Genomic DNA, 23,556 nt, shown 5'->3' with positions numbered 1-23,556 from the left:
TACATCATTTGATTTTAATGTTCCTATCTTTACCCTGTAGCCTCATTTCAAAGCCTCAAGCACTCAAGAGCTAACCATAATTATAAAAACAATTATATAATTGGCATTCCTTGCATTTCTAATGGAGATTATGTAAACTGATGCAGCTCTTTCCCAAAAGTTGAATGGGAAAATATATCTGATTTTGTTTTCCACTATTGTTAAATTGACTGCCTATTCAATGGCCCTGATGGCATTAAGTAAATGTTAAGAACCTTGGAAACTGACCCATTATTATAAACTAACTAAATGAATGGTTCTCGTTCAACCACTTTGCTAGTAACCAAACTTGGAAACTTAACAATGCTTGAAAAAGGCAATGTCTTATGAATAAATTCATACAGAACCTACTGACAAAAAATAATTATCATTAATTAAGGGTGCAGTAAATGAGTGGAGAGGTTGTTTACAAAATCAGTCAGATTTATTATCACTGACATATGACATGAAATTTGTTGGCTTCCATCAGCAGTGTAGTACAAAGACATAAAAAAGTCACAAAATTAGTTTCAAAGTAAGTATGGAAAAATATAGTTCTGGTGTGTGGGTTGAAATTCTAGATTGGAAAAAGGCCAATTCTGATGGTATCATAAAGGATCTGGCAAGTGTGGATTGGGACAGGCTGTCTTCTGGTAAAGGTGTACTTGGAAAATGGGAAGTCTTCAAAAATGAAATTTGAGAGTACAATGTTTGTATGTGTCTCGTCAGAATAAAAAGTAAAGATACCAGTTTTGGGAACCTTAATTTTTAAGAGATATTGAAGCTTTGGTTAAGAATAAAAGTAGGTATATAGGAGATAGGAACAAATAAGGTACTTATTTGTTAAACAGATGCAAGAAAACACTTAAGAAAGAAATCAGGTTGGATAAAAGAAGGAATGAGGTTGCCTAAGCAGACAGACTGAAGGAGAATCCTAAGAGATTCTACAGATATGTTAAGAGGTGTTTGCTATCTTGAGACAAATTTGGGTGAATAAATCCCCAGGGCCTGACAAGGTATTCCCTCGGATCCTGTGGCAGACAAATGCAGAAACTGCAGGGGCCCTAGCAGAGATATTTAAGTCATCCTTTATGACAGGTGAGGTATTGGAAGATTGGAGTATTGCTGATGTTGTCATCTGATATTTAAGAAATGCTCTAAAAATAAACCAGGAAATGATAGGCCGGTGACCCTGACATCAATAGTGGGAAAGTTATTGTAAAGTATTCTAAGGGACCAGATATAGGAGTATTTAGATATACATGGACTGATTAAGGATAGTTAGGCACAAAGCATTGCTTTGTGCAAAATGGTCGAGAGCTTTCTAACATCCATCATCCACTAATTGTTTCATTTCTGAAACCGTTCTTGTCAACCTGCTCTGTACCCTCTCCAATGCCAGCACAATTTTTCTTAGTTAAGGGGCATAAAACTGCTCAGAATACTCCAAGTGCAGTCTGAACAATGCCTTATAAAGCCTCAGCATAACATCCTTGCTCTTATATTCCAGTCCTCTTGAAATGAATGCTAACGTTGCATTTGCCTTCTGTCATCCAAATTATTAACATATAACTTGAGAAGAAGTGTTAAATAGCCTCATATGCAGCAACTCATCAAAGACCTTCTGAAAATCCAAGTATACAACGTCCATGGATTCTCTTTTGTCTATCGTGACTTACAGTATTTCCTCAAAGCATTCCAAGAGATTTGTTAGGCAAGTCTTCCCCTTAAGGAAACCATGCTGACTCTGACCTAGTTTATCATGATCCTCCAAGTACTCTGAAACCTCAACATTAATAATGTTACTGCAACATTTTTCCAACCACTCTCGTCATACTAATTGGCCAAGAATTTCCTTTCTTCTGCCTCCTTCCCTTCTTAAAGAGTGGATTGACATCTGCAGTTTTCCAGTCCTCTGAAACCATTCGAGAATGTCGTGATTCTGGAAAGAGCATTATAGATGCCTTGTACAATCTTTTCAGCTACCTCTTTCAGAACCCTGGGGTGTAGTGCATCTGCTCTGTGTGACTTGTCTACCATCAGACCTTTCAGCTTGCAAAGCACCATCTCCTTAGTCACAACAACTACTCAGTTCTGACCCTGACATGTGAATTTTGGGCATACTGCTAGTGTCTTCCTCAGTGAAAACTGATGCAAAATATATATTACGTTCGTGTGCCATTTCTCTGTCCCCCATTACTACTCCTTCAGCATCATTTTCCAGTGGTGCAATATGCACTCCTCCCTCTCTTTTACTCTTTATGTATCTGAATAATAATCTGTATTACAGGTATTCTCTTTTATATTATGGGCTAGCTTACCTTCATATTTTATCTTTGCTCTACTTATGCAATTTTTAGTTGTCTTTTTCCCCCCAAAGTTTCCCAATCCTCTAACTAATTTTAGCTATATTATATGACCTCTGTTTTGCTTTTCTCCCCCACTTTTCTTGTCAGCCATGTTATCTCCTCCTCCCTTTAGAATACTTGCTCATCTTAGGGATGTATCTATCCTATGCCTTCTGAGTTGCCCCCAGAAACTCCAGCCATTGCTGTCATCTTCCCAACTAAAGTCCCCTTCCAATCAACTTTAGCTAGCTCCTCTCACATGTGTCTGTAATTCTCATTAGTCCTTTAGTACTGATAGGTCTGATTTTATTTTCTCCTTCTGAAACTTCAGGGTGAATTATATTGTGATTACTGCTTCCTGTGAGTTCTTTTACCTTAAGTTTCCTCATCAAATCTCATTCATTACACAACACCCAATCCAAGATAGCCTTTCCTTAAGTGAGTTCAACCACTAGCTGCTCTAAAATGCCATCTTGTAGGTATTCTACAAATTCTCTCCCTTGGGATCCAGCACCAATATGATTTTCCCAATCTGCCTGCATACTGAAATCCCCCTTGCCCTCTTTACATCCTTTTCTATTTCCTGTTGTAATTTATATCCTAAATCCTGGCTACTGTTCGGAGATCTGTATATAATTCTCATCAGGACCTTTCTTTCATTTTTTTAACTGTACCCAAATGGATTCTACATCTTCCGATCCTATATCACCTCTTTCTAAGGGTTTGATATTTTTTTTTACCAACAGAGTCACCTCACTTGCTCTGTCCTGCCTGTCCTTTTGATACAGTGATCTTCTTTCAGTCACGGCTCAGTGATACTGACAATGTCCTACCTGCCAATCTCTAACTGTGCTATAAGATCATCTACCTTATTCCCTATACTGTGTGAGTTCAAATGTAACACCTTCCGTTCTGTATACATGACTCTTCTCAATTTTGCCCGTGTTCCACTTCAACTCATTCCATTGACTGCAACTTTGCTTTATCATCTGCCTTTCCTTCCTCATACTCTCACTACAGTGCATGTACTTGTATACCAACGGCCCCATCCTCTGCTCTATCACTCTGGTTCAGATTCCTCTGCGAAATTAGTTTAAATCCTCCCCAATAGCTCTCGCAAGGATATTAGTCCCCCTCAGGCTCAGGTGTAACCAATCCTTTTTGTACACTACAGATAGTCCCCAAGTTACGAACGTCCGACTTACCGACAACTCGTACTTACGAACTGAGGAAGGAGAATGCCATCCTTCATTTTAAGTCAGATTGCGATGCCGTCCGCCATTTTAAGTCATTGCCGTTGACACTGTGTTGAGTGTGTAACTTTGTATTTGGCTTAAATTTTTCTTAGCAAAATTCACCCTGACCCTGCCCCCTCCCCCGTTCCGGTCAGCTGGTGGCGCAGTGAGATCAGCGTCGGGCTTGAGAATGGAGGTTCCTGAGTTTGATCCAGTGACAGACCACTCCTGCGCTGGGTTGATGTCGATCCAGTGACTCCTGTACTATCCGTGCTGGGTTGATGTCGAGCTTGCAACTCAACCTCGTAAAAAAAAACTCTGCCACCTCCAGTTTAAATTCCCACGCGAAGTATTGTGGAGGATCAAATACCCAAACCTAGCACAGCTCCCACTTGTCCCATTTAACCTTTTTTCAGTGCGGTGGACTTTAGGACCTGGGGAATTCAGTGCGGCGGACTTTAGGACCTGGGGAATTCAGTGCGGTGGACTTTAGGACCTGGGGAATTCAGTGCAGTGGTCCTCAGGACCTAGCAGAGCTTAGGAGCCGGCAAAGCTTGGGACCCGCCGCCCGCAGTGTTTCTGTTCCATTGACGGGAAGCGATCGCGATTGAAAATAAAGTGGAAATGATAAAGCATTTGGAAAGAAGTGAAATGCTATCGGTCATTGGAAAAGTGTTAGGCTACAGTTGGTCAATGATCGGAATAACTTTAAAGGACGACGGATAAAGTGAGAATAATGGAACATGTGAAAGGCCCTGCCGCAATGAAAGCTACAATTATTACTAAGCAATGCAGTGGTTTAATTATTGGAATACATATGTTTCTTAAGTGTTTTATATGCATAGAAAGGTAAAATATATAGTATATACTGAGACAAATGTTTGACTAATTGACGCTAAATAATACCGGATATACCTGTTCCGACTTACATACAAATCTGACTTACAAATAGACTCAGGAACAGAACTCGTTCATAACCCGACTACTGCCTGTAATACTTTTCCAAGAAGAAATCCACCCAGGCCATGCTCTTTTCTTGCTGCTGACCTTAAGTAGAAAGTACAAGTGCCTCAGAACACCCACCACCAGGTTCAAGAACAGTTACTACCCTTTAACTATCAGGTTCTTGAACAAAAGAGAATAGCTACACTCATTTAAGGACTCTGCCATATGTTATTTCCTGCTCATTATTTATTGTCATTTATTTATATCTGCATTTGTGTAGTTTCCTTACAGTTAAGTTCCTGATGTTTACAGTTACTGTTCTATAGGTTTGCTCAGTATGCCAGCAGAAAATGAATCTTAGGGTTGAATCTGGTAACATGTACATAATCTGGTAATATATTTTATCTTGAATTTTAAACTTTGAAGAGATCCTAGTGCTCCAGAAATCTGAAACTCTGCCCCCGAATCAATTTCTCAGCTATTCATTCATCTGTCCCAACATCCTGTACCTGCTCTGACTAGCACATGGTATTGCGAGTAATCAAGTGATTACTACAAAGTACTATGGAGGCCATAACTTTCAGCCTCTTCCCTAACTCCCTATACCCACCGCACAGGACCTCTTCCCCCTTTCTCCTTATGTCATTGGTGCCAATGTACACCACAACCTCTGGCTGTTCACTCTCTCTCTCTTGAGAATATTCTGCAATCACCCTGAGATACCCTTGACTCTTTTACGGTCACAGAGTCTCCTGGCTATAACCCTAACTATCAAGATTCCTATTGCTATTGCTTTACCTGATTTTACCCTTCCCTGCTGAGCTTCAAAGTCAGCTGCAGTGCCACTGGTCTGGTTGCTGCTACTGTGCCCTGATATGTCATCCCCTTCGGCAATATCCAAAGGAATATACTTGTTGCAGAGGAAGGTACAGAGATATGTGGTGCTGGGATTATTAGTAACAAGGAAATGCTGATGGTGGAGGCCCAGCTCAAATTGATAAACAGTGGACTCTGGCCAGTAGGCGAGTTGCAGTGGGCCTGGGTTCTTGTTCGGGCAGGATTTCATTAACCTACCTCTTAAAGAGTTTCATTATGGTAGATGTGAGTGCTACTAGGCAATAGTCATTGAGACAACATACCCTGCTCTTCTTGGGCACTAAAGGACTAGAATAATTGTTGCCTTTTTGAAGCAGGTGGGATCCTCACACTGCAATGGTGAGGGGTTGAAGATATTTTTAAACACTCTGGCCATTTGGTTGGCACAGATTTTTCAGTACCCAACAAGGTACGGCATCATGACCTGACGACTTGCAAGGGATTCACCATCTTGAAGGATGTTCTGACATTGACCTCTGAGATAGATATGGGGATTTGCACAAATGTAGTGTTATTCTCCCTTTCAAAGCATGCATAAAAAGTGTTGCGCTCACTGGAGACTAAAGCATCATAGCCATTTGTGCTGTTATGTATTGCCTTTTCATAAATAATGGCGTGCAAACACTGCCACAGCTACTCTGCACCAATTCTGTCTTGAGCTTCACTCAGAGTTGCCTTCACTCACAGTAACCTTCCTTAGGTTATACCTGGACTTCTTGTTTGATTATGGATTGCTGGTGTTGAACACCCCAGATTTAGCCCTCAGGATACTGTGAATCTTTCTCACTGAGAACTTTGAGTTATCCAGTTTACAGTGTTTCCCCTGTATTGGTCAATTTTCATTAATTCTGAAGCTGCGCTCTGTGATACTCTGCAGGATTTGCTGTCTATTCAATGCTTCAACTAGAGCAATTATACATCAACCATAAGCCTGGGTTTTATGCACACAGCTCATCAAAAATGTTCTATTGCTGTTTATAAATGCATCTCCTGTGCTCCAAAAGATTTGTTGAAAGCAAAAAGGCTTTCTATGTCACATATATGTAAAAGTGTATTTGAATGATGCTAATTCACATTATCTGTTTGATACATATTTTCCTGTTTTTTGTTTGTTTCAGGTCTTTGAGTTTCTGATCCGTTTGCACTCAACTGAAGTAGCTTCTGATGAAGAACTGTACCCTCAAATTAGGACACTCCTTCACTTCGATACTCGAGAGTTTCTTAATGTTTTGGCTCTGGTACAGTATTTCTACTTTAGCAATTTCAGTTTCATTAAAAGTGTGTTCAAATTTAGTTTTCCTGGTGGTTTTTACACATAACATCAAAGAACTATCTTTCATCCACAACAAATCTTTAATTCTTCATTGGTTATATTGTGGTGTTCACTTGCAGTTTTCTTTAGCTGATGAGAATAATGCAGATCTCTTTGTTTTGCATTTTGGGACTGACTTAGCTCTTTATAGCCGTAAATAATTTTGTAATGTATTCCCTATTGTAAAGTGAGAAATGTGGCAGCACACAATAGGATTATAATGACAGCAATGAGATGATGGCAGATAATCTGTTTATAAGTGATTTTACCCTTAATGCCAAAGTAACAGCTCTTCAAAGAATTTTATACATCTACCTGAGAAAACAGTTTACTGTTTAATGTTGATCTGAAAGATGCTGCTTCTCCCAGGACACCATTCCCTCATACTAAGATGGAGTATCTACCTGCATTTTATGCTTCAGGTTGGACTTGAACCCACATTATCAAATGTGATGAATGCTGTTCATAGAACCTCAGCTAACAAATGATTATTCTTAAATTATGGGCCCACACTCAGTGTAGTCATCATTTTAATCATCGGCGTTGCCACTATCAATTAGCATTGTATAATTTTGTTTGATTTGTTTTTATTTTTGTGTAACTTAAGTTTCTGATGTTATGTGACTGTGATGTTGCTGCAGGTGGGTTTTTCGTTCCAACTTTGCATACATGGACATGCATATGACAGTAAATGCAAATTCCACTGTCAGTTCAATGCTGTCCCTGTACTTGAGCAGATATTTGATTCTGAGAGTTTTGTTCACGAGCTGAATTATAATTGTTTGGATTAGATTATCCAGCTCGTACAAGCCTTTGCAAGTTGTTTTCCCCCAGTTCATTGTGCATTTTATCTAAGGGGCTAAGTTTCATGAGGCAAGAATACTTTTTTTAAATGTAGTCCTCCTGTAGCCTGAGGCAGCCAAAATCTATAGTAGATGGCTCAGCTGTTTCAGCTCAAACAATGGATTCAGCTTTTCTTAGTTCATTTAGATTTGCATCATGTTGAACAGCATGTTCACTCACAAGATAATTGGAAATCTACACGTGTATGAGTAGTTAATACCCATAATTAGTTGGTATTTAAAATAATTTCAGAGTCTTACTATTATGGGAGTTCTAATAAACCTGTGGGGTTGTTTTACAGGGGTTGTGCTGTATTGGGTTTTTTTTCCACCAACTAAATACTAGAAATGAATTCATCCTCCATACTTAAACTCACCTTGAATTTATCCTCTGTGCATTTCACTTTACATGAAAGAAAGCTACTCTTTAAAACACTATTACTGCTAACTTAGATTTTAAATTTAACCCTCCCTCCCACTATTACAGTATTACCCTTGCGGCATACATGTCTAATTTTCTGATATATAATCTTTATTATTGTTATGGTTTGTGTGGCTTACAAATAACTCCTTATGTTTTCACACTGTTGTTCTTGACATAACCCAAACTGATGTTTTTTGTAAAGGCTCTTATCTAATTGCCTTTAGAAAGGTAGTAGTGACCTGCTGTAACAAACTACAGCAATAATTCTGGCATAGGCATGCCCATATTTCTGATGGATAGTTCTGGTGAAGGACCACTGATATTTTCCTACAGGGCTAATATAGAAATTGGAGAGGAACTTGTCTTTGGTTGTGCCCCAATTTGCTCCATGTCCTTAATCCTTGAGCATCCGAGGGGGGATTTTTTTCACCAAGAGAATGGTGTGTCCAGAGTGTTCTGCCTGAGAGTGGTGGAAGCAGAGTTGCTGACAGCACTTCAGAGACAAACACTTGAATTCATTTGTTGCCATGTGTTGCACTCTGGATGTTGAGATATTGAAGCGCAAGGTTGTATTTATTAATTTGTCTAAAATCAGACAGTTAAAAGCTGTTGATATTTCAAGTGTACATTTAGTTTTTACTTTTAAAAGTTGTGAAACACTTCTACAATATTAAAGAGCTAATAAACTTGTAAAGTTAACAGAATTTGTGTACATTAGTATAGCTTGTGTTTCATACCTTTTGAGGTAATGCAGGTTCATTCCTGCTGCTTTTGGACATCAAAGTCAAATATATCAAAGTATGTTTATATCATATACTACCTTTAAATTCATTTTCTTGTAGACATTTACAGGAAAATAAAGAAATGCAAAGGAATAAAAAAACTAGAGATAATGAAGAATTGCAAACAAGCAATGTGCAAAGGAAGATACATTATGCAAATTAAAAAAAGAACTAATACTGACAAAACGAGCTGTAGAGTTCATGAATGTGAGTCTATAGGTTGTGGGTTTGTGAGAGTTGTGAGTGAAGTTATCCATGCTGATTCAGGAGACTGATAGTTGTGGAGTAATAACTGTTTGCTGAACTTGTTGATATGGGGCCCAAGGCTCCTGCACCTCTTGCTCAATGGTAGTAGCAAGAAGAGGTCACAGCCTGGGTGATGGGAGTCTGTGATAATAGATGTTGATTTTTTTGTGGTGCTGAGTAATAGGAATGTATTTGCTTGTGATGGACATGGAATGCAAGTGAAATGCAGATTTTTTTTAAATGCTGGAAACTTTGTTTCCACAATTACTTCTGCTAACTCAGAAACCAAATTCGGGCCTACACCCTGGTTGATCTTGCAAAAGTCTTCAATTAAATGTCTTCAGTAGTTAATTTGGGGGGGGGGGGGGAAGGGGAAGCATGAGATATCAGAACAAGTGAAACAGGCATGATGCAGACAGTGGAGCTGAAATGGCAAGCTGTATCTTTTGCATCCATAAGTACTGCTTGATTCGATGGCTTCTTCCCACATTTCTTTTTTTGTTCTACAATGTAATATTTACTCAAGAATATTATATCAGTTATAATGCAGCTTCCTTACAACTTTTTTGAAAGTATAATTTTTCAGGCTTGGTAGCATGGTTCTTCTGGTCTTTGTAGATTCATATCTCACCAGCTCAAAATAACTGAGCCATTAAAAAAAGGTGTCAGATGAGGTATTAAAAAGACATCACATCTCAGATAGGTAAAAGGTTCAATTATGGCAATATCTTGTTGAGCAGGGAAGTTGCATCTAATGCCTTGACAAGTCTCTATCCCTTAAAGGCACTGCAGATATCATCTGGTTATTATGTTTGTGGGACATTGCTCAGCAGAAACAGGATGTTGTTTCAACAATATGTGTAAACTTCGAAAATGTCACTTTAATTGTTAAAGGTGTTGAAGCACCAAAGTGGTGCAAAATTTTCTCATTTAATTTTCTATGAAAAACAAAATTTCATTGATTTTAAAGGTTTATACAGATTAATTTTTCCATTTTGTGCTTTCTTTAATTATGGAGTAGCATTTGATAAAAGTCATGGATCTATGTTTCTTCTGTCCTGAGCAGATTATGATGCAGTGAACCTTAAAAAGAAGTGATGTAAAAATTATAAGGAGGATTTGTTTGTTCTTCTCTCAAAACCTCCATAAACTCATTTTGGTGTATAACACCAAATTCAGCAATGTGCTGTCTTTGTTTTCAATAGACTTTTGAAAACTTCAGAAATGACAAGCAAGCAGTGGAGCATCAGCAGAGGATTGTGGATATTTTACTCAAGGTAAGAATTCTTTGAAAAAAAATGGCAGTAGTCTCTGCAATGGTATAAGATGTGTTTGTTGATGAAGTCCATTTGGGGCGATTTATACTAGATGGGCTTGGTCTGCATCTTAGCTGCTGGAGGCTTTGTGCTGAAAAGAATTTTGGTGGTGTTAATGTTGGGGATTCCAGAACGCAAACTGATGAAGGAAAAACTGCACGGTCCAGTATGATTTACCTGAGAGTGAAACTATTAGTGACGATGATCACATTTATTCTTTCAGGTGTTATGCTTTGGGAGATGCTGTTGCAGTAGGCTTGTCAAATAACTACAGTGCATATGTCGACGTATATTAAAGCTGCAGTGTGCTGTTGTTGGAAGTGAATATTAAAAGTGGTGTTTGGAGTACCTGCCGTACAACTAAGTTGCCTTGGGTGCAGTAGAGTATCTTTGGGGTTGCAGGGTCATTGCTGCATTTGCACTCACTTGGGTGGTTTGGAGAGTATACCTCCACTATTCTAACATGATTTGTAAACAGTGTGAAAATTGATTTGTGGGAACAGTTGAATCACTTGTGGTAGGAAACCCAACACACGTGAATACTGTTTGTCTTGTAGATGGTGTATTTAGAAATATTTAAGTCTTCATATCTATTTATACACCACACATTCTTGTTGGTTAAAAAATACCACTCAACTACTTCTAGTGCAGATACAACAACTGTTTTTTTGATCTATCTGTCCTTTGTGAGCTATCATCGGCATGATGAAAATTATACTGTAAGCAGAGCATGCAAACATAGCAAAGAACATAGAACAGTGCAACACACCATGATGTTGTGACGCCCAATAAGGTTCTAGTTCAAAGTTTGAGGTAAATCTATTATCTAAGTACATATATGTCACCATGTACATCCCTGAGATTCATTTTCATGTAGACATATACAGTAAATCCAAGAAATTCAGTAGAATCAAAGAAAGACTGCCCCTAACAGGATGGACAAACAACCAATGTGCAAAAGACAACAAACTGTGCAAATACAAAAGAAAAATAATGATAAGCAAATAAGCAAATAAATAAATAAATAAATAAATAAGCAATAAATAAAGAAAACATGAAATCAAGTGTGCTTGAAAGTGAGTCTATAGGTTGTAGGAACAGTTCAGTAATGGGACGGGTGAAGTTATTCCCTCTGGTTCAGTAGCCTGATGGTTGAGGGATAATAACTGTTCATGACCCAGGTGGTGTGGGTACAGAGGCTCCTGTACCTGCTTCCAGATAGTAGCAATGAGAAAAGTGCATGACCTGGATGAAGGGGGTCCTTGATGATGGATGCAGCTTTCTTGTGATGGCACACAATTTAAATGTGCTCAATGAAAGGGAGAGTTTTACCCTGTTTGACTGGGCCATATCCACTACTTTTTGTAGGATTTTCCATTCAAGGGCATTGATTTATCAGTACCAGGCCGTGATAGAACCAGTCAATATACTCTTCACCACACATCTGTTAACATTTGTTAATGTTTCAGATGTTGTATTGAATCTTGCAAACTTCTAAGGAAGTAGAGGCACTGCCATGCTTTCTTCATAATGACACTTATGTGCTGGACCCAGGGCAGATCCTCTGAAATGATAACATTGAGGAAGTTAAAGGGGGTGATCCTTTTCACTGCTGATGACTTGATGAGATCTGGCTCATGGAACTATGGTTTCCTTCTCCTGAAGTCAATAATCAGCTGCTTGGTCTGGCTGACATTGAGTGAGAGGTGGTTGTTATGCACCACTCAGCTAGATTATCAGTCCCTCTAAATGAGATTTGTCACCACCTTTGATTCAGTCAATAATAGTGCTGACGGTAACTTAAATATGGCATTGGAGCTGTGCTTAGTCACACAGTCATAAGTATAAAGCAAGTTGACCAGGGGGCTAAGCACACAGCCTTGTGGTGCACCTGTGCTAAGGGAGATTGTGGAGGAGATGTTGTTGACAATCAAAACTTACTGGGGTCTGCAAGTGAGGATATCAAGGATTCAGTTGCATAAGGAAGTATTAGGGCTAAGATCCTGAAGCATATTGTTTAGAACTGAGAGGATGATAGTATTGAATGCTCAGCTGTAGTTGATGAAGAGCATCCTGATGTATGCATCTTTGCTGTCCAGGAGTTCCAGGGTGAGTGAAGAACCATTGCAATGACATCTGTTCTGGAGCTGTTGTGACTGTAGGTAAATAGGAACAGATCCAAATTGCTTCTCAGGCAGGAGATGATGTGTTTCATCACCAATGTTTCAAAACACTTCATCACTGTGGATGTAATTGCTGCTGGATGATAGTCATGAGGCAGGTTATGATGTTCTTCTTTGGCATTGGTATAACGGAAGCCTGCTTGAAGTAGGCGTGCACCCCAGACTGCCAAAGCAACAGGTTAAAGATCTCAGTGAACACTCTGGCCATTTGATCAACACAGGTTTTTAGTACTTCGGCCAGGTATCTCAATGGGGTGGATGCTTTTGCTGGGTTCACCCTCCTGAAGAATGCTCTCATGTCAGCCTCAGAGACTGAAATCAGAGGGTCGTCGAGGGTTGTGAAAATTGGTAAAGGTTCCTTCATGCTTTGATGGTCAAAATGAGTGTAGAAGTCATTGAGCTCATCTGGCAGCGAAGCCTTGTTTTAACCTTTGTCATTTGGTTTCACTTTGTAAGAGATAATTGCATTTAAGCCCTGCCACAGCTGTTAAGCATCCTCTAGTGATTCATGTTTGGTCTGGAATTGCCACTCCACACATATGATGGCTTTGTGCAGATTGGACCTGGACTACTTTGTATTTTACTTGGTTGCCAGACCTGTATATTACTGGTCTCGTCTTTAGCAGATTGTGGATTGTATAGTTCATGCAGAGCTTCTGGTTGGGGAACACTGGATGATTTTGTGGGGACACACTCATCCATGGCTGTTTTTATGAAATCTGTGATAACTGTGGCATAGATGTTCAGATCCTCTGCATCCTTGACCGCAGCCCAGTCCACTGACTTGAAGCAATCCTGTAGACGTTCTTCTGCCTCCTGCAACCACTTCTTGTTGTCCTCGTCTTCAGAGCCTTGCTCTTATAGAAGTCAGAGGAAGTTAGCCAAGTGGTCAGATTTCCTGAAATGCGGTCTAAACATGGAATGGTAGGCCTTCCCTATGGTAATAAAGCAATGGTCAAGTGTGTTGGGACCCCTGGTACTGCAAGTTATAGGTTGATTATAATTGGGCAGAGATTCCTTCAAACAAGTCTGATTGAAGTCCTCGACAATGATTTGAAAGGTGTTGGTTGCTTTTTGTCTGCAAATGGCAGCACTCAGTATCTTGAGTGCCTGTTTAACTTTGGCCTTTGGTGGTCAGGATCACAGAAGAGAACTCTCTTGGTAACCAGAATGGTTGGCATTTAAATGTTAGATCTTAAAGGTTGGGGGAAAATATGTGACAAGACTGCTGTGTCAGAGCACTACGAAGAGTTTATCATGAAACACAGACCCCCACCTTTTGCCCTCTCAGAGTCAGCAGTCTGGTATAGACCATGTATTGAGAAGCCTTTGAGTGTTCCCAGTGTATCTGGAGTGAGCTGTGTTTCAGTGAAACACAGAACGCAGCAGTTCCTCACTTCCCTACGGTACAGCTATCTTGCCCTTAGGCCCTCAGTCTTGTTCTCTAGCCACAAGAGATGCTTGTTTCATTTCCTCGTGTTTCAGTCTGGCTTTGATTCTTTCCCCTCCTCCTCTCTTTCAGCTCTGGCAATGTACCTTTGTCTGCTTAAAGGTGCAGTACCTGCATGCTTCAAAGTTGTTAGCTGAGTCATTCAGAAGCTTGTGAAATTGCTGGTTCAGTAAGATGGTTCAAAAGTACATTATTTAAAGGATTTAGCAGGCTGCAGATTGCTTTGAGTATAGTTCAGAAGTATATTTCAAAGTTTTGTCAGTTACCTGCAAAATGTTGCCATGGTTCACCAGCACCATCTTGTACTGCCATGCAACATAAACCTACTTTATGACCATCTAATCCTTCCCTCCAACACTGCCCATAACCCTTCATTTTTCTTAAATACTTGTGCCTATCTAAGGGTCTTTTAATTGTCCCTATTGTATCAGCCTCTACCAACACCCCAACAGTGCTTTGCAGGCACCCAACTCTCTGACATCTCCCCTAAATTTTCCTTCACTTACTGATCTTAAATGGATGTCTCTGGTATTGACGATTGCGGCCCAGGGAAAAAGGTGCTGGCTGTCCACTCTGTCTATGCCTCTCGGAATCTTAATCACCTTTCTCGTCAACTCTCATCCTTAGTCTCGCCAAAGAGAACTGCTATAACCTGCTCAACCTTAGTTCACCAGGGAAGGTTACTGATACTGAACTAAATCCCACAGAGGAGCTTGATTTAAAAAGTGTATTGAAAGTAGGGCTAGAAATTTTATCTGAAATTCACTTTCTGGGGTGGCTAAATATATGTTACAGGTATGAAGCTACATTTCTCTGCAAGTATTTCTAGGTTTTATAGATAAATATGAATATGCAAGTATGAATACTGTATATAATTTGTTGATTTCATGATAATCAGTTATTGGGTGTGTTAGTTCTATTGTACTTGAATTTCTTTGTTTTTTTTTACTACTTGTAGGTAATGGTGGAGAATTCACACTTCACTCCATCACAGGTTGGGTGTCTGTTTACCTTTCTAGCAAGGCAGCTGGCAAAACCGGACAACACACTCTTTGTCAACAGAATGCTTTTTGATCAGGTGAGTTATTCTAAGCAATTGCGATGATTCAGAATTTGATGCAAAGTTAGTTTCCTAAATTCTAATCCAATCTTTTGTTTTGACAAAGTAGTTCAGTATTTGATCCACCCTTTTATGTGAGTCAGTAAATACCCAGCAATATTCCTTTGCCATAGAATATGCCTTTCACTTTCAACCTACCGTACTGCCTCATTTAACACAACTGGCATTACACTTGTGCGAGCTGGAACTGATATGCCATCTCTTATTTTGCTTCAGTCTCAAGCAAGAGTCAGTGATTTGTGATGGGAAATGGGGTGAGAAGATTTAAGCAAGGAAAATTTTCAACTATTCCATTTAAATAATGCATTTGAATAACTTCTTAAAAATACTCACTTCTGTGTCTTTCAGGTTCTTGAGTTTCTGTGCAGTCCTGATGATGAATCTCGACATGCTGAGAGGCAACAGGTGAAGTGGCATTGATTCAATGGGGTGTGCAGTTAGATTATGTACTCTTAGAGAGTCCAAACTGCAAGATTGCCATGGTTCAATTTCTGATTCCCAACTTCAGGTTTGGATTTGCCAGTGACCTTTTTGGTGCAAAGATGCATTTAGCTATGAAGTGGCAGCACCACCCATTGTAGCCAATTGAACAGATGTGAAATGTGATAAGGGTTAACTCTATCTAATCTTAAAATGGTGTTTAAAAGCAGAATAGGCGTAAGATAAATTGAAGCAGGAGGTGGAATGTGAAAGGAATATAGTGGAAATATTAAGTACAGCAAATATCCCTGAATTTTTTTGGGAATAATGACTTCATTTATAAGCATTTCATAAAGATATAAATCACAAGCTGCTTCATTATTAACGAGGAGTTGATGAGGGAGTAGAAACTATTAGTTTATGGATCTGGAATTTTGTGCAACAAATGAATGTGGTTTATATTTTGATTGGGCCACATATGAAGTAAGCCAAATCAAGCAGTGAATTAAGGAGCAGATTAATGTTTGAAAAATAGCAGGTAAAATGATTGGAAAATGATGAAGGAAGAAATAAAGAGGTCTGTAGGCTTTAAAAAAGGAACTGCAGAGCATGACCTGGGTGTGCAATTTCATGGTGGAAAAGTAGATGATGCATAAGAAACTGATAGAAGAAACACAGTTGATAACCTCATGACCCAAGAAGTTGGTGGAGAAGTGGATCTGAATAATATCAGTGTATGTATAGAAATTGATAAGTGATGCCCTCATGAGCAGAGTGCAGATGAGAAACTGGGGTGGGCCATGTGTAGATTCTTCATCAGTCCTGAACTATATATCTTTAAGCAAGCGCAGTATATATTTGATGAAAACGGAATGTTCAAACTTCATGTGCAGTATAGAAAGAAAAGACAGTTATTAATTACATTAACTGGATTTGGTTTCTTTTTAGGTTCTTCTAGAGCTGCTTCAGGCTGGAGGAATCGTCCAGTTTGATGAAAGCAGATTGATTGCCATGGCAGAGAAAGCTGCATTGTGAGTTGTGTTGAAATGGTTTCTATTAAGGCCTGTTCTATCAGCGAGAAATGTTTAATGGTATATTTTGTGGCTCTGAGTAGTAATTTTGCTGCTAATGAACTTGGTATTTGCATCTACTTAAATTCAAAAGATAGTGTCCAATAATTTTTCATCATTTATATATTTTTTTAAATATCATGTTTTGTAATTCCTCTTTGGATGGACATCCACCTTAGAGGTTATAACACAAAATAAGGGTTAATGAAGTATATCAGCATGGTCAGAGGATTGATTAAAGGACAAGAATCAGAGAAGGAATAATAAATGTCATTTACATATAAATGGACAGAGAGTTTTGTGGATGAATAGAGGCCTCAGCTATTTCTTATTTCTATTAATGACTTAGATGAAATGATAAAGTGTCATATGTCCAGCTACAAATATCTGTAGTTTCTTCCAGGTCAATCAAAACGATATGATAGGTTAATGGATTAAAAAGAATGTCTCCCCAGTGCATATCATCTTGTTCTGCTGAGAAAAATTGCCTTTATTCATTCTCACCTGCAAAATGGCTAAATTAGTCTTTTCTGCCTTCTGGATTAAGTGAGCAATGTCTTGACTAACTCTGTCCCCTTTAGAGCAGTGTAAGCAGGTAAATGTTTGTGTTAAATTTATGACTACTTGGCATTAAACAATAAATTTATTTACTAGTTAGTACCTGTAAGATAGTCAATATTTGTTTATGATTCCTTTCTCTACCAATGATAGACTAGCAATAACAAATCAATGTTTAATGTGGATCAGACTTCATTTCATTCTTGAGCGCATCTACAGCACCATTATTATTGCTGGTCATGCATGGTTTTAATGTTCAAACTTCTCTATTTTGAAAATTGAGCAGGTTTAGAAATATTAATTCCTTTTCAGTCAATACATTTTCATGGTAATGTTATGAGAAATTCTCATCAGACAACATCTATGGAAATTGAAACAGTTAACATTTCAGTTTTTAGACCTTGTAAGAACCCCTTTCCACAGATGTTGCCTGAACTACCAAGCATTTCCAGCTTTCTCTGTTATTATTTCAGATTTCCAGCATCTACAGTATTTTTGATTTTCATTTTTATTTATTATGAATCCTTAGAATAGATTGAAGTTAATAGTTTTTATCATTTGTTTTTATTCTATAAAAGGATTCATATTCTGTTCAATCTACCCCTAAGTGCATCCTGAACCTAAATTGTGTCACAAAATGTGTCTTTAATTAATGGCTATAAATGTCCAAACTTGCTTGAGATTGAATGAATATATCTGAATTATCTAAGTATAATAGTTTCAAAGGTTTCAGTGGTACATTTAATGTCAGAGAAAGGTATACAATGTACATCCTAAAATGCTTTTTCTTCTCAAGCATCCACAAAAACAGAAGAGTGCCCCCAAAGAATGAACAACAGTTAAATGTTAGAGCCCCAAATTCTGCCCCCCAGCTCCCCTCCCTCCCATGTGTAAGCAGCGGCAAGCAATGATTCCCCCGCTTACCCCACCAGCAAAAAAAAGCATTGGCACCCACCATTGAGCACTTAAGTGTGAGCAAGGCAACAGCAAAAATACAGACTTGGAATTCTCCTAGTATACTTGTTCACCTGGCATTTGACATACCACAGGTTCTCTCTCTCCCAAATAAGGGAGAAAGCGATGTCTCCATTTCTCAGCGAGGGGGGAGGAATAACAACTCACTGGTTTATGATGTTAAAAGTCTGTTGGCACACAGCCAAGGATCTTCCGTCTTCAACAACACACCGGTCTTCTTCTCGGACACAGACTTTCGATCCCCCTCATCCTCACAGCCACAAAAATTTGATCATCCAAAGGTGAGCGGTGCTCTTAGGCCGAGCCTTTGGTGTAACGAAGACCAGCCAGTTACGAAACCCCGACAGCGGGTCCCATTCCCACAAAGATCCGTAGTCAGCAAGTAACTCCAGGTGAGGGTCTTCAAAGAACCCTGAAAGGGAAAAATAGATATTAAAGATGGAAATAGAGCTGTTTCCAAAGATGCAAGCAAAGGAGTTACTGTTAGGTTATGAAGTTTACATCATGATATTGTATGAAATATGCATGCTGCATCTATTGTAAAGAATTTTCTCTCTGCAGGTAGATATTCAGATTATTGTGTTTAGAGTTTAACATTTGAGTGCATTATTAAAGTAAAATCTGACGGTAAAAGACTTAGCTAATGTTATGTAAAGAAATTCAATACTCTGGATGCTGGAAACAAATAAAAGATAAAAGCTGGAGATGCACAGCTGGTCAGGCAGAATTTGTGCAGAAAGAAACAAAATTAATCTTGTATAGCAGACTTTTCATCGTAACTAAGTGAAGTTAGAAATGCAATGTTTTTAGTCAAATGAGTAGAAATATATGCTGTGGGTAATGAAATTTATTAAAATTACATGGAACCTTTATGGCTAATGCAATATATTCTGTATTATTCAAGTTGATGATTGGAAAGTTATAGATGATATGTGTGTACATGCTTCATCATCTTTAATCAAAACTTTTTTACTTATTAATTCATCCCCTCTTCCCAGTTGGTAGAGTGACTCATTAGAATTTATTTCACATAAGCTCAGTGTAAGTTTAGAAGCAAAATAGTTTCAGTTCAGTTCGCTTGATTCATTTATCTTTTCTGGGTCTTTGGCAGAGCAAACCAGAGGTAATGAGATCGTTTGAATCATTCCCCATATCTTTTCAATGACGCAGATTTCCTTGGAGGGTAGTGAAGTGCTTCTGTAAGCATTATTGTTCACAATATTATTTTGTAATCACAGTTTTTTTCTTTCCAGCTACCAAGTCTGTGAATTCATGTATGAAAAGAAACAACTCTATGTTAAAGTCATTGGCTGTTACCTGAATGATCCAGTTCGGCAGGTATTTTTGTCATAAGAGAGGAACTTGTTTAATTATTGTGTTGCATAACACATGCATATTTGCTTAGATTTTTCTAATTATACTAGTATTACTCTGAAAATCCCTATAGTGTTATAAAAAAAATCCAAAAATGACATACAATATACCCACACCGTCAAAATTTCCTGTAATGGTTGCAGACCATTAATTATAGCTGAAATACCACTGTTTGTTGACTACAAAATGTTGATATACACTGTTGTACCTAATAAAGTTGCCGGTAAGTGTACGTTCATGATCTGCTGCTGCTGTAGTTCATCCACTTGAAGGTCCGTCATGTTGTGCATTCAGCAATGCACATCTGCACACCACTATTGTCAGGTCAAGTCAAGTCACTTTTTATTGTCATTTTGACCTAACCAGGACTGCATAAAGTGCACAAAATAGTGTAGGCATTACAATAAATAATAAATAAGACAATAGGCACAGTAGAGAGCAGTAAGTTGGTGTCAGTCCAGGCTCTGGGTATTGAGGAGTCTGATGGCTTGGGGGAAGACACTGTTACATAGTCTGGTCGTGAGAGCCCGAGTGCTTCGGTACCTTTTCCCAGATGGCAGGAGAGAGAAGAATTTGTATGAGGGGTGCGGGGGTCCTTCACCGCTTTGTGAAGTTTTGTGGATGCAAAACTTTGCTTTGTGGATGCAGCGTGTGGTGTAAGTGTCTGTAATGGCAAGAAGAGAGACCCCGATGATCTTCTCAGCTGACCTCACTATCCGCTACAGGGTCTTGCAATCCAAGATGGTGCAATTTCCGAACCAGGCAGTGATGCAGTTGCTCAGGACGCTCTCAATACAACCTCTGTAGAATGTGATGAGGTTGGGGGGTGGGAGATGGACTTGCCTCAGCCTTCGCAGAAAGTAGAGACCCTGCTGGGATTTCTTTGCTTTGGAGCTGGTGTTGACGGACCAGGTGAGATTCTCCTGCAGGGGAACACCAAGAAATTTGGTGCTCTTAACAATCTCTACTGAGGAGCCATCAATGTTCAGCGGGGAGTGGTCACTCCATGTCCTCCTGTAGTCAACAACCATCACTTTTGTTTTGTTCACATTCAGAGACAGGTTGCTGGCTCTGCACCGGTCCGTTAGCCGCTGCACCTCCTCTCTGTATGCCTACTTGTCATTCTTGCTGATGAGATCAACCATGGTTGTGTCATCGGCGAACTTTATGATGTGGTTCGAGCTGTGTGATGCAGCACAGTCGTGGGTCAGCAGAGTGATCAGCAGTGGACTGAGCACACAGCCCTGTGGGGCTCAGTGTGATGGTGTTGGAGATGCTGCTCCCGATCCAGACTGACTGATGTCTCCCAGTCAGGAAGTCTAGGATCCAGTTGCAGAGGGAGGTGTTCAGGCCCAGTAGGCTCAGCTTTCCAGTCAGTTTCTGAGGGATGATTGTGTTGAATGCTGAACTGAAGTCTATGAACAGCATCCGAACGTACCTGTCTTTTTTGGCCAGGTGGAGGGTGATGGCAATGGCATTGTCTGTTGAACGGTTGGGACGGTATGCGAACTGCAGGGGGTCCAGTGAGGGGGGCAGCAGGGTTTTGATGTGCCTCATGACAAGCCTCTCAAAACACTTCATGATGATGGATGTGAGTGCAACGGGACGGTAGTCATTGAGGCAGGACACTGAAGACTTCTTCGGCACGATGATGATGGTGGCGGCCTTGAAGCACTTTGGAACAACAGCGCTACTCGAGATGTTGAAGTTGTCAGTGAGAACATCTGATAGCTTGTCTGCACATCCTCCAAGCGCTCTACCAGGAATATCGTCTGCTCCAGCAGCCTTCCGTGGGTTGACCCTGCACAGGGTTCTCCTCACATCAGCCACAATGAGACACAGCACTTGGTCATTTGGAGGAGGGGTGGACTTCCTCGCCACCACGTCATTTTCTGCCTCAAAACGAGTGTAGAAGTTGTTCAGCGCATCTGGGAGGGAGGCATCACTTGCACAGTCAGGTGATGTTGTAACACGTATTTGAGTTAGTGTTGCCTTCCCGTCACTGGAACCAGGCTAGCTATTCTCCTCTGACCTTTCTCATTAACAAGATGTTTACACCGACAGAACTGCCTCTTAATTGATTTTCTTTTTCTTTTCTTCATTTTTCATGTCATTCTCTGTGAATTCTACACTGTTATGAGTGAAAATCTCATGAGATTGTCAGTTTCTGAGATGGACAAACCACCCTGTCTAGCATCAACAGTCATTCCACAGTCAAAGTCATTTCACATATCATTTCCTTCCCATTTTGATGTCTGGTCTGAACAACAATTGAACTTCTTGACCACATTTGCATGCTCTTGTACACTGAGTTGCTGTCAAATGTTTAGCTGTAAAGGTGTATCTAATAAAGTGGCCATTGAGTGCACCAGACGCAGTGAGACATATAGAGCAGTGTTCCCTTTAGGCAAAGAATTCTTTTGGAGATGGAAAGGATTAGCAACTGGCATAAAGACAAGGGATATGAAAGGCAAGATACATGAAAAGTCTGTGCAGATAGTTCGTGATAACCTGTTTGAGCTGACTTCAATATTTGGATCTTGTTTTATTAATTTATTTCATGCTTATATATTTCCCTTTATACAGGGGCATGCAAAAGTTTGGGCACCTCTTGTCAAAATTTCTGTTACTGTGAATAGTTAAGTGAGTAGAAGATGAACCGATCTCCAAAAGTCATAAAGTTAAAGATGAACATTCTTTTCAACATTTTAAGCAAGATTAGTGTATCATTTTTGTTTTGTTCAATTTTAGAGTGGAAAAGAAAGGAAAGGAACATCATTCAAAAGTTTAGGCACCCCAAGAGATTTGAGCTCTCAGATAACTTTTACCAAGGTCTCAGACCTTAATTTGCTTGTTCACAATCATCATTAGGAAAGGCCAAGTGATGCAAATTTCAAAGCTTTATAAATACCCTGACTCCTCAAACCTTGTACCAACAATCAGCAGCCATGGGCTCCTCTAAGCAGCTGCCTAGCACTCTGAAAATTAAAATCAATGATGCCCACAAAGCAGGAGAAGGCTATAAGAAGATAGCAAAGCGTTTTCAGGTAGCCGTTTCCTCAGTTTGTAATGTAATTAAGAAATGGCAGTTAACAGGAATGGTGGAGGTCAAGTTGAGGTCTGGAAGACCAAGAAAACTTTGCGAGAGAACTGCTCGTAGGATTGCTTGAAAGGCAAATCAAAACCCGTGTTTGACTGCAAAGGACCTTCAGGAAGATTTAGCGGACTCTGGAGTGGTGGTGCACTGTTCTACTGTGCAGCGACACCTACACAAATATGACCTTCATGGAAGGGTCATCAGAAGAAAACATTTCCTGCATCCTCACTGCAAATTCAGCATCAGAAGTTTGCAAAGGAACATCTAAACAAGCCTGATGCATTTTGGAAACAAGTCCTGTGGACTGATTAAGTTAAAATAGAACTTTTTGGCCGGAATGAGCAAAGGTACGTTTAGATAAAAATGGGTGCAGAATTTCATGAAAAGAACACCTCTCCAACTGTTAGGCACAGGAGTGGATCGATCATGCTTTGGGCTTGTGTTGCAGCCAGTAGCACGGGGAACATTTCACTGGTAGAGGGAAGAATGAATTCAATTAAATACTAGCAAATTCTGGAAGCAAACATCACACCGTCTGTAAAAAAGCTGAAGATGAAAAGAGGATGGTTCTACAACAGGATAATGATCCCAAACACACCTCAAAATCCACAATGCACTACCTCAAGAGGCGCAAGCTGAAGGTTTTGCCATGGCCCTCACAGTCCTCCAACCTAAACATCATCAAAAATCTGTGGATGGACATGAAAAGAGCAGCGCGTGCAAGACAGCCCTAGAATCTCACAGAACTAGAAGCCTTTTGCAAGGACGAATGGGCGAAAATTCCCCAAACAATAATTGAAAGACTCTTAGATGGCTACAGAAAGCATTTACAAGCTGTGATACTTGCCAAAAGGGGTGTTACTAAGTATTGACCATGCAGGGTGCCCAAACTTTTGCTTTGGGCCCTTTTCCTTTTTTGTTATTGTGAAGCTGGAGAAGATGGAAATTAAAAGTAATCTTGCTTA

At 39.6% G+C, this 23,556-nt stretch overlaps 1 protein-coding gene across 3 annotated transcripts in view; it reads left to right on the top strand.

Moving 5' to 3' along the window:
• The window catches only part of vps8 (VPS8 subunit of CORVET complex), a 607,159-nt gene that overhangs the window by 125,169 nt on the left and 458,434 nt on the right, over window positions 1–23,556 (top strand). For all 3 annotated transcript variants that reach the window (XM_059967078.1, XM_059967079.1, XM_059967080.1), the window contains 6 exons: window positions 6,541–6,660; window positions 10,234–10,305; window positions 14,936–15,055; window positions 15,446–15,502; window positions 16,466–16,548; window positions 19,374–19,458. In XM_059967078.1, coding sequence (XP_059823061.1) covers window positions 6,541–6,660; window positions 10,234–10,305; window positions 14,936–15,055; window positions 15,446–15,502; window positions 16,466–16,548; window positions 19,374–19,458 — 537 coding nt within the window. The remainder of the gene's footprint in view (window positions 1–6,540; window positions 6,661–10,233; window positions 10,306–14,935; window positions 15,056–15,445; window positions 15,503–16,465; window positions 16,549–19,373; window positions 19,459–23,556) is intronic.

This window comes from Hypanus sabinus, chromosome 4 (genome assembly GCF_030144855.1).
Source record: "Hypanus sabinus isolate sHypSab1 chromosome 4, sHypSab1.hap1, whole genome shotgun sequence".
In the NCBI taxonomy this organism is placed as follows: domain Eukaryota; kingdom Metazoa; phylum Chordata; class Chondrichthyes; order Myliobatiformes; family Dasyatidae; genus Hypanus; species Hypanus sabinus.
This window is presented reverse-complemented; position numbering and strand designations above follow the sequence as displayed.